This window comes from Lathyrus oleraceus, chromosome 6 (assembly GCF_024323335.1).
Source record: "Lathyrus oleraceus cultivar Zhongwan6 chromosome 6, CAAS_Psat_ZW6_1.0, whole genome shotgun sequence".
Lineage (NCBI taxonomy): Eukaryota > Viridiplantae > Streptophyta > Magnoliopsida > Fabales > Fabaceae > Lathyrus > Lathyrus oleraceus.
Genome location: NC_066584.1, coordinates 27,612,123 through 27,623,803, shown reverse-complemented (window position 1 = coordinate 27,623,803; position 11,681 = coordinate 27,612,123). Strand labels below are relative to the sequence as shown.

Sequence of the window (11,681 nt, the reverse complement as noted above, 5' to 3'; positions counted from 1 at the left end):
AGGACGACAACATGATAGTATGATGCATGCAAGTATTTATGCAAATATATACACTGTTAGAATAATAAATGCAATAAATAAAACAAAACAAGCAACCTAAACTATTCTAGAACGCTAGGAAGGACTCGCTTAGGGAAGATGGACCAGCACAGGTCAACATCTTGTGAATTCCCCAGCAGAGTCGCCAGCTGTCGCATCCGCGAAAAACAACCGGCGGGCTGAAACAAAAAAACAACACAGAGCCGCCACTGCGCGTTATTTATCCCAAGATAGGGAAAGGAAACGCTCAGAGAAACCTGGAAAAAGCATGGTCTCGCGACCAAAGAGAAAGGGTAAGGGAGTCGGTTACGCAAGGGGAAGGTATTAGCACCCCTCACGTCCGTCGTACTCGACGGGATCCACGTTCTAAGAAAAGAAAAGGTTGCTAAAACATCACACACACACGCGCCGAAGACAACACAGGTGGGGTTAGGAAGAAGAGAGCTCGATAAGACGTCGCATCCTATGCCTACGTATCTCGTTTGGAACGAGAATCAGAGCTGTCGTAGTTCGGCTCACGCACGCCAAACAAGCAAATAAAAACACAGGCAAACATGGAGCCTGAATGCCAATCACTGGACTTACATCAGCATCCGAACCAAAACACACGCCAGAAGATAACAAGAAAACACACACAAAAAGAAAAAAAGTGCCCGGAGAGACCTCGCACGGTCTCCTGCCTACATACCTCGTCTGGAACGAGGATCAGGGCGATGTAGTTCCCCCTCAAGGGAAAGAAAGAACATGCAAACTAGTAGGGAGTCGGGAACTCGAGCCTACAAGTCATCAAGCAAGCCAGAAGAGACGCTGAGACGTCAGAAGAAACGGCACACACAGACTAACAGGGAGTCAGGAACTCGAGCCTGATAGCTGCCAAACAAAACACACGCAAAAAAGAAAAGGGTGCCCGGAGAGACCTCGCGCGGTCTCCTGCCTACATACCTCGTCTGGAACGAGGATCAGGGCGATGTAGTTCCCCTGAAAGGGAAAGAAATTCTAGCCAGAAACCAAGGGAAGACACACTACCAGGGAGCTGTACTCGAGCCTAGTGTTGTCATGCATCATTGCCCTACGTTGAGGTTTCTACCTACTTGCACAACTGCAAGCTAATCCTATCCAGGAAGAAAGCAAGCATACAAGCAATCCAAACAATTCAAGCAAACATGTCAAACAAATATTCACAAAGCACACACTATAACCAATCAAGTGAGGCTCAAACAATGGGTTTGACTGCCGAAGCAAGTCATCTGTACAAGGGTATATTCGCTCTTAACCTTGCCATTACGAGGCTAAGGTGAAGCAGATGAAAGGTGAGTGAAGATCAGACTTCACAGCTCTTATCCCTAACCAGGGAGAGCTTCAGACAAAGGAGCGTAGGTCCAGAATGGAGGGACCCTTCTACGCTCAAAGACTCTGACTCGATTGTGCAACAGCACAAGATCTTGGGTTTGTGTCCCAATGCATCAACACACGGCCGTGTGAGCAGAGGGACGGCTAACAGAATAGTGGGGGATAAATTGCATATCCCTTTGATCCACCAATTGCCTCATAGAGGTCTTTACCTGCTTGGCACAAATGTAAACAACCACAAACATCGCCTCTTAAGGAGGACTTCAGACATTTGCCCGGCCAAGTAACAGGCCGGGTCTCCCAGACTACATGAAGAATAGAAGTCCTACCTCAAGTGGTTTAAAAACCAAGCAGCAGCAAGCAAGTTCTTAAAGAACTGTAAGCGACTAAATGTACCTGAAATCAATCAAGTATCATCAGTACTCAGACAGACAAACAATAAACAGCAAATGTTAATCTATACAGACAACACAAGTTAATGCACACAAATGCAAGCTATAAGCTCAAGCTCAAGCATCACAACCTACAAAACAAAGACATGTTAGTAGACAACATCAAACAAACTCAATTTTCACTTTTCAATTTCCTTCTTAAGCCTTTTGCACTTTTAATCTGAAAAGTCAAACCAAATGTGAGAAACTAGACCACTAGGCCAAGCCTAGGGTCCAAAAGGGAGAAAAATTTCTAAACAGCAAGGAATGTTCAACCAAAATCAAATTAAAACAAATCAAAAGCAAATGCAATTGGTCCCATGCTCATACCATTCACCAATATCATTTCATGCACAATTTGGCATCAAACATGCAATTTGCAACTTCAATTAACCAAACAGAACTATCTCACTCAAAAGCATACCAAAACAATTCCAAAAATCCTCAAATAATTCACATCTAAACAGGACACAATCAACAAGTAGCATGTCAATTTTCAGCTCAATTGGACAAAAGGAACTAGGTCAATAAAAATCAAGAAATCCAGACACAATTATTCAAGCCAATTCATAGCACCAACACATGCATTCACTTCAAAAATTCACAAAACAGTGAGAACAATTAAGAAACGAATGGGACCAAAAGCATGATGTCCTACAATGTGTCTACAATCAGCACACCAAATTTCACATTTATCCAAAACCATATGAGAATTTCACAAACAATATACAAACATGTGTCACACAATGTTGCAAAATGAGCATACAGTGAAGAAAATTATCAATTAATTGGAAAATGCCATAGAAAAATCCAGAACAATTCACATGTTATCTTGATATACCAATGATCATTCGTGCAAAATTTCAATCCAATCCAACAATCATAGGTCATGCAAATAAATTCAGAAAGTTGACCTAGCTAGGTGTGACACAAATTGTCACACCTAGATTCAAAAAATCATATCTCAATCATCAAGTATCCAAAAATCACAAACTTTACATGGAAATCACCATCAACATGTCCAGAACGAGCACAAAAAATTTCAGGAATTTCTTTTAATGTATGAGCATTTCACAATGAAAATGGCAACATGTATACAATTGTGTCACATTCTACAAACCCTAGCCATTTTATTTCTCCATCCATGCAAAAAATTCCAAAAAAATGTCCATTAAATTCTACACAATTTCATGAGTGTGGCACAAAAAGTTTCACTCAAATTGGATAAAAAATGAAGGAGTTATCAATTTTTGAAGTTTATGTAATTAAATGGAAAACAAGAAAAAATGAAATAGAATAATGAAATAAATAAATGGCGCCAGTGGCATTTTTGAAAATAACTTGGACTTCCTCAAAACGACGCCGTTTTGAGCTTAGGAACGAAATGTTTCTATTGGTCCACACAGGCGGTAAACACGAATTCAAACTGGCATTGCAAACATGAAGATCAAACGCTCAAAATTTCCAGAAATCTTCATCATTTTTCCAGAAATGGCAAGAACATCAAGAACAATGAATCTCAACAAAAATCATCATGCGTATAACCAATGGAAAGGTCTAAACAAGAGGATCACGAATATGTACATGATTTATCCTAATTCTAACTACATCTCATGGATCGACCAAATTAGGTTTTAACATCAACTCTTCAAATCGAAATATCTCTCTCTACAATCAACCATTCCAAAAACTAAAGGCATCATGATCATCTATGTTGAACACACTACAAAACGCATACAACAATTAAAGGAATCATGAGGTTCGATTTGGCACCTTAATTCGAAGACAGTGAGGAATCTCGATGTTACAAGGCGTGGCTGGCAAAACAGATGAAGCACGAAGCTCAGGAAGATGACTGGAGTGTTTAGCTTGATCCAATGTAGCTTCTAGTGGAAGAAAATTCAATTCACCATGGATGAGTTCTTCACGAACAGTCACGGATTTGGTGTTGTTAGCAATGAATTTGTCCAAACAGATGAAGATCCATGTTCATAGAGCACGAAGCAAGAAGAAATTCACAAAATGATGAAGAATTGGAAGAGTTTTGTTGAATTTTGTGGATGAATGTTCTTGATGAATTTGGAGAATTGGAGGGAAAAACAGTTGCAATTTCTTGTGAAATGTGATTATGATCAAGAGTTAGTTATGATTAAGTATTTATACTTCCATTTAATCACATCCTTAATCATGAATTAGCAAAATGCAATGTGATTAGCAAAATGCATTTTACTAAGCAAGGGCAAAATGGACTTTTCACATAGGCCCTGTGACAGCTGTATGACAGCTCACACACTCTCAAAATGCCATTTGTGATGAGTTGGCATAGGTCCCACATCCATTGGCATTGTAATTTTCATTTTCACTATGCTATGCCACTTTGTGCAATTTCAAATGCAATTCAAAAATGACTTGGTCAAATATTGAACCTTAACATGTTATGACAGTTGAAACAATTTCTAATTTGCATTTGTGAGGTGTTGCAAAAATCCCCATTCCAAAATTCCCATTATTTCTCAACTTGGACCATTTTGCCCTTGGATTTTTAACTGTACACTTGAAAATTGACTTTTTGCATTGACCATTTTTGATGAATTCCAATTATGCACCATGAAAGTACATGTCAAATGGAGTTTGCACATAAAAAGATCACCCAATTTGGACACTCCATGTGGAAATTATGCCCCTCTGATTATGGGTCATTTTTGAAATTGAATGGACCATAACTTGTCAACCATACATGGGAAATTCAAGTTCTTGGACTTTTTGGAAAGGTGAGACCAAGATCTACAACTTTCATGTTGAACAAATCTTCATTTGAAGCTTCCTTGGACATGTAAATTTGAGGTCAAAAACTTTCCATTTTGGGAAACTTCCATTACAAGTCACTTTCTATTTTTGGCAATTTTTGTCTTGACTTGATTTTCTCCATTCTTGAGCTTTGACATGTCAAATAACACTTGTTCCAACATGAACGAAGTATATCCCACTCATTTCCACCTCCAAATCCATTAAATCATGCATAGTTGACCACAGTTGTCTTTTTCAACTGATAGATGAATTTGGCAATGCATAGATCAAACTGAGTACCAATCCTCTGATGAAATGGCTCAAGGGTGAAACCCTAGCCTTAATAATCTCCATAAAACCAAATAATGATCCCCATATCCATCATAGACCCCATCTCCTTGTTATGCCCTGATTGGCCCAATGCAACTGATTAGGGTTGACCAGTGGTCAAAACCCTAATCTCAAGGTATCTGATCAATCTTCTTGAGAATCAAAAACCCTAATTTGGACCTCCACATCCTCAGATGATTAATGACCAGTCCAATGAAACCCTAGGCTTGCATCATGAACTCTTCATCTTCTGATCAAGACTTATGAGGATGATTTGCACAATGTAACCACATGATATGCAATATGCAATGCCTAATGACCTAAAAATGATATGCAATATGTTATGCTAGTCCCAAGAGAGGAGGGCAAATTTTGAGGTGTTACAATGCCAGACTTTCATAGGAAGATCTTTGTCGCCTCTTAAGGCAATGTGAATATGTTAAACTTTCACTGGAAGATCTTTATCGCCTCTTAAGGAAATGTGAATATGTTGGACTTACATGTGAAGATTCTTGCCGCCTTAAAAGGATATTTGTAAATGTTGAACTTCCATGCGAAGATCTTTGCCGCCTTAAAAGGTTATTTGAACATGTTAGGCTTCCACAAGAAGATTCTTGCTTCCTCTTAAGGCAATACGAATATGCTGGACTTCCACGAGAAGAGGTTTGTCGCCTTTGAAGGCAATATGATCGAACTATCCATCAGGGGCATGACCGAAGTTTAGCTTAAAAGACTTAACTTAAAGTATTGTCTGAGGGCTTAATAGAAGTCCTGTCTGGGAGGTCTAACGTATCGCCTGAGGGACTTGAAGTCTCATCAACCAGGCTCAACATATAAACTCGCCTGAGGGACTAAGAGTCTCATCGAACAGACTTATCTAAACTCCCCGCCTGAGTGGCCTAAAGTTTCCTCAGGCGGAATCCAACATAAAGTATCGTCTGCATGACTCAAAGTATAGTCTCCCTTGAGAGAGATTCAACTTAAAGTCCCACATGAGGGACTCGACATAAAGTCTCTCTTGAGACACTCACCATAAAGTCTTGCCTGAGATACTCAACTTAAAGTCCTACTTAAGGGACTCGACTATTAAGTCTTGTCTAGGGGGATTAACTTATAGTCTTGCCTGAGGGACTCGACTATTAAGTCTCGGCTAAGGGACATGACCGAAGTTTGGCCTAAGAGACTTAGCTTAAAGTCTTGTCTGATGGCTTGATAAAAGTTTTGCCCGAGAGGTCGAACTTCTAGCCTAAGGGACATGAAGTCTCCTTGGCCAGGCTCAATATATAACCTTGTTTGAATGACTTTGAGTCTATCGATCACGCTTATCTAGCTTATCTAAACGCCTTGCTGAAGGGACTTGGAATTTCCTCGGGCGGGATCCAGCTTAAAGTCTCGCCTAATGGACATGACCGGAGGCTGTCCCGAGAGACTTAACTTAAAGTCTGTCTAAGGGCTTGCTAAAAGTCTCATCTGAGAGACTCAATGCCTCGCATGAGGGACTTAGTGTCCCACCAAGTAGGCCGATTTAAATGCCTCGCTTAAGGGACTTAAAGTATCCTCATATAGAGACCTAACTTAAAGTTCCGCCCGAGGGACTAGTCATAAAGTTTCTCCTGTGAGACTCAACTTAAAGTCCCAACTGAGAGACTTGACATAAAATCTCGCCTCAGAGGCTTAACTAAAAGTATTGTATGAGAGACACAACTTAAAATTCCACCTGAGGGACTCGACATAAAATCTCGTCCGAGGGATTTGGAGTCTCATTAGACAAGATCAACATTTAATCTCGCTTGAGGGATTGTGAGTCCCTTCAAACAGGCTCATCTAAACACTTCACCTGGAAGACTTGGAGTTTCCTCGAGCGGGATCAAGCTTAAAGTCTCACCTGAGAGACTCAACCTAAAGTCCTGGCTGAGGGACTCGACATAAAGTCTCTATTGAGAGACTCAATTTAAAGTCTCACCTGAGAGACTCAACTTAAAGTTCCGCCTGAGAGACTCGACATAATTAAAGTCTCGCTTGAGAGACTCAACTTAAAGTCTCGCCTAAGAGACTTAACTTAAAGTTTTGCTTGAGGTACTCGGAATAAAATCCCATCTGAGAGACTCAACTTAAAGTCTCACTTGAGAGACTTAGCTTAAAACCCCACCTGAGTGACTTGACATAAAGTATAGCTTGAGAAACTCAACACATTGTCTCGTTTGAGAGTCTCGGCTTAAAATCTTACCTGAGAGACTCAATTTAAACTCTCTCCTAAAGGAGTCCACCTAGAAGCTCCCATAACGCAAAGTCAAATAAACATGTCGCCCTTTACCAAACCCCCATACTTGAATGACTATGTAGTGATATATTTTTCTTGGGCCACAAGAAGAGACCGTTTACGTAAAGGTGAGGAAGGCCAACACATGGCGAGGTACGAGTTATCCAGCAAAACCACTGCCTGCCCAAAATGGGCTATGAAACCGCACGAAATGGGCCATAACGTCTGGAAATGGGCCATGAAGTCGCCCGAAATGGGCCATGAAGCCGTATGGAAATGGGTCATAAAGTCTCCTGAATCTTAGTAACAACTCACTCGATTGTTCTTAGTCCATCCAGACTCATTACATATGTCTAGTGGACGTGGAAGATGATGTGTCATATTACAGTAGACTAGAAGAATGGGTCAAAGAAAAAATAACTCATTCATCAATATGATATAGCAGTGGGGGAGTAACTTCCCGTAGGGTTAAGAGCCTTTATAAATACCTCATCCCGAGATGAGGAACGACATATCACAATTGACACATAATACCCACGACACTATGCTGATACATAAAGCCTGTCCCCTAATGTGAGCAGGTCCTCTAAAACCACCATAAAACTACCATACCTTCTCATCACTGTAAACAAGTCCTAACTCCTCTCAATTGTTATATATATACTAAGGTCTTTGCATATCCATATCTTTATAAAGACACCATGCACATATGTACTTTTTAACAAATACAACCCCAAATTGAAATTTCTTTAACATTCGAATTCACCATTCCTTATTCACCTTACAACTTAAGGCTAGGTATTTATATTTAAGAGAAATATTCTAGTTTCAAGAATTCATTCTCAAAGAACCATTTCTAATACACGGCGTGGTGTTGAGTGATTGTGGTGCATCCCAATAATATCATTCAGACGAGCTGAAATAAACAATTTAAATTTTTTTATAGAATTTAGAATAAACCAAGGATGACTTAGGCAACACAATGCTTCATTCATTGAAATATCTCTTGCATGTGCTTAAAGAGTGTCCATTCTTTTTTGTAATTGATATACGGTGTCCTCATATGAAATATCAAAATCAAGATAGTGTGAGATTCCTATTTCTATGATCCAACAAACATCTTCAAAGAATGCTATCAACATACTCTTCTCAACACACATTCCCTTCAATTGAAGGAAACTCAATGGATTTCATCCACTATTTCAAAAATAGTGTCAGAACATAAATGGCAATTGAGTTATTAAACGAGGAGTGTGCTCCAAGACACACTTGTGGTTTGTAGGAAGAGTCGCAGGCACACAGATGTTGAATTGAGAAAGAAGTCATAAGTTCAAGTCCTCCACTAACAAAACAAAACCAAATTTTCTGAAACAAACAAAAATCAAGAGATTCAAAGAGACAAATATGATGACAAAATGTAGTGTGCTATACAATATAACAGAAATAGAATGCTATAGATAACAATTTCACAACTTAAATAATCATCAAACCCCACCAAGCTGAAATTTGTTTTATTGTGTTTGCAAACTGAACAAATCCAATCACTCATTACCTCAATCAAACCAACAAATGGAATCATACAGATTTTACAACTGCAAAAACCCTCAGAACATATACCCCCTTTAATGGTAAAACAAATACTCTAACCCTAACATCCCAACATCTACAAAACTGCTATACGAAAAATAATTCAATCATAGCACCCTGCCACGGAGTTTTGACAAAAATGAAGAAAAAATACCTGCAATCAAAAGGAAAATAAATCCATTCAGACCAACCGCATAGATGTCATCATTGATAAAAATGTTTGACTGAATCAAAGAAACTAGAACGGGAAAATTATATAAAATGGAAAACTCAAATAAGATTCTCAACTTTGAGAGCCAAACAACAGAAAGACAACACCTGTTGTAAACTTGTAATTATGAGAAAGCCCAGAAATAAGCACTTAACTTTTTAACTAACAGAAAACACTTGGTATAGCATTCTATAAAACTACAGCTTCAATTAAAGATATAAGCTCAAAAAAATTTCAGAGGCTGAAAAACCTCCCTAAAACTTTCTAGCACAATTTAGAAGATCTACTGCCATATGAACATGCAGACAAAACTGTAGGATAAGTATCATAATTTTACTTACCTGTCTCGGAATGGAATGTAGAAACCTTCAAAAATATTACGGAAGAAAACAGAAGCACTAATTTTGCCTCTATAAAGAATGACAAACTCAAGAAGAAAACTTAAAATTGCTCCAGGATGTATTGGAGTCTTGGAACACGCCGACGAAACAATGGTTCAAGTCGGAAAGTTGGAAAGTCAAATTGCCACCCATCATACATCTCATTCCATGCTTGCACGATGTCGTCAATTTTAAACCCTGTAATCATGGAAATTTGTTTGTCAGTTCCCTAGAAAATTTGAAACAAGAAAAGCATCTGATAAATACACACATGATGGATAATTTTTCTCCAACCCATACCTTCCATCGCTGTCTCATTAGAACAATGGTTCTTTATCATGACACCAATGTTAGTTGTAGAAGCTCCAGCTAGTTCAAACTTTTCAACTGCAACCTCCAAACATTCCTCCCATGTTGGTAGTTCGAGCTTAAATTCCACAACAGAACGCTCGTACAATAAGGTGCCCCATAAAAGATATATCTGTATCCTCATCTTTGATGCGTGCTCGTCGGCTTCATTAGAAGAAACATCCCTGAAAAGACCAAGCAACCCCATTTTCTCTAACTGTGCATTATACTTATCTAATTTAGATAGTCCATTCAAACGCTGTTCCTCAATCTCCTCCCACATCAACATCCCTTTCTCCATACTGTCCTCTGCCTTGTTGTAGAGCTGTAGAACCTCCTCAAAAGGGTCAACTTCAAATTTCTTATCAATTGCAATTAAATAACACCAGCATAGCTTTGCTTGCTCAAACTGCTGATACCCAAGAGCAAGTAGTCCATCGTAAAAGTCCGGTTTGATTTTCACAGATTCTTCGTATCTCATTTCCGCTTCCTTGTATTCCTTCTTAGCCCACTCATATGCAGCTTTAACATGCTCAAAAGACGCTTCTCTCATCCCATCCTCCTGAAAAGGCACCTGCCTCCTCGCTTTAGACAAGTGAACATTCCCCCAATTAAACAAAGCCAAAGCAGCCATCTCTTGAAACTTATCCGCAGCAATATCAAACAACTCTTGAGCACTATCATTGGTCACTGCATCCTCCATCGCCTCTGAATACAGCTTCATCCCAACCTCATGAATATCCAAATACGAATCCGAATCAAACCCAACATGGTTCTTAAACAGCCTCGCAAACTGAACAAGCCAATCCTCCACAGTAATCATCCTATTAGCCCTGACACCCCTGTCACCTTCTCCAACCCCATTCCCCACTCTTACCTCACCACTACTCGTCTTTTCATCGTAACGTGGCTCCTGATCAAAATCCACCTGCGTAATATATAGCCGAATCGAGCCAAGCACATGACAATCCTCAGCTAACCTTAATTCAGCAGTAGTAGTAATAGTAACCAAATCACCTTCCCTATCCTTATACTTAACAAGAACACCCTTTAACCCCGGAAATCTATCCCTTATCACATCCCTCACCAACTTCATACTACAATTCATAGGCAATTGCGCCCACCTTATATCCTCTCCATATATCAACTTCACAGTCCTAGTAACCCCTTTATCTTTCTTAACAGTTTCCCTACTATCCTTATCCTTCATAGCCTTATCCTTAGGATCTTTACCCTTCACCTTAACATTCACAACATTGGCTTTCTTCTCAACAACATCCTTACTTTTACGCTCTTCCTCACCTTCCCCTTTGTGTCCCTTTTTTTTCTTAATCTTCTCATTAACAACTTTCCTAAACCGAGCAGCGGGAGACTCTTGCTGCTGTATAGCAGCCAAGGCAATCTCGGTCTCATCAACAGTAATTCCTTTCTCATCCATAGTATTTCTCAAGCTATCAAGAACCTCCAATGCCGAAAGATTATTCGGCTCAGCATTCAAAACAACCCTAACATCTCTCATAGCCAAATCCAACCGATTCAAAGCTTCATAACACTTAGCTCTCCTCAAAAGAGCTTTGCTATACCGAGGAGAAACCTGCAAAGCAAGGTTGCACTCATTGATTGCTCGAGGATACTCACCAAGACCCATTTGCATATAACACATAGCCATATTTGTATGAAGATGAGCAACATCTATGTGATTTTTGGGAAGGAGTTTGAGGGCTTTTTCGTACTTTAACATAGCACCTTCATTGTCTTTTTTCTGGTAAAAAAGTTTGTTACCTTCTTCTCTCAGCTCTTGTGACATGTTGATGAACATAGCTGTGTCATCATCTAATGCTTTTGAGGATGATGAACGCTCGTAACCCTTCTTGTTATTGTGATTGTTTGCTTTTGGTGATTCATGATCCTTCCTTTTCCCAGCCGGTTTCCCCATAGATCTCTGAATCAATCAATTT

At 39.5% G+C, this 11,681-nt stretch overlaps 1 protein-coding gene across 1 annotated transcript; it reads right to left on the bottom strand.

The window, feature by feature from the left end:
• Positions 1-8,632: 8,632 nt before the first annotated feature.
• On the bottom strand, positions 8,633-11,659 carry LOC127098337 (protein PHOX1). The gene is made up of 3 exons (XM_051036898.1): positions 9,676-11,659; positions 9,337-9,573; positions 8,633-8,938 (listed from the first exon to the last, which is right to left on the bottom strand). Exons 1-2 carry the CDS (start codon positions 11,657-11,659, stop codon positions 9,437-9,439), a joined length of 2,121 nt encoding a protein of 706 aa, XP_050892855.1. The 3' UTR covers positions 8,633-8,938; positions 9,337-9,436.
• Between the last annotated feature and the right edge of the window lie 22 nt (positions 11,660-11,681).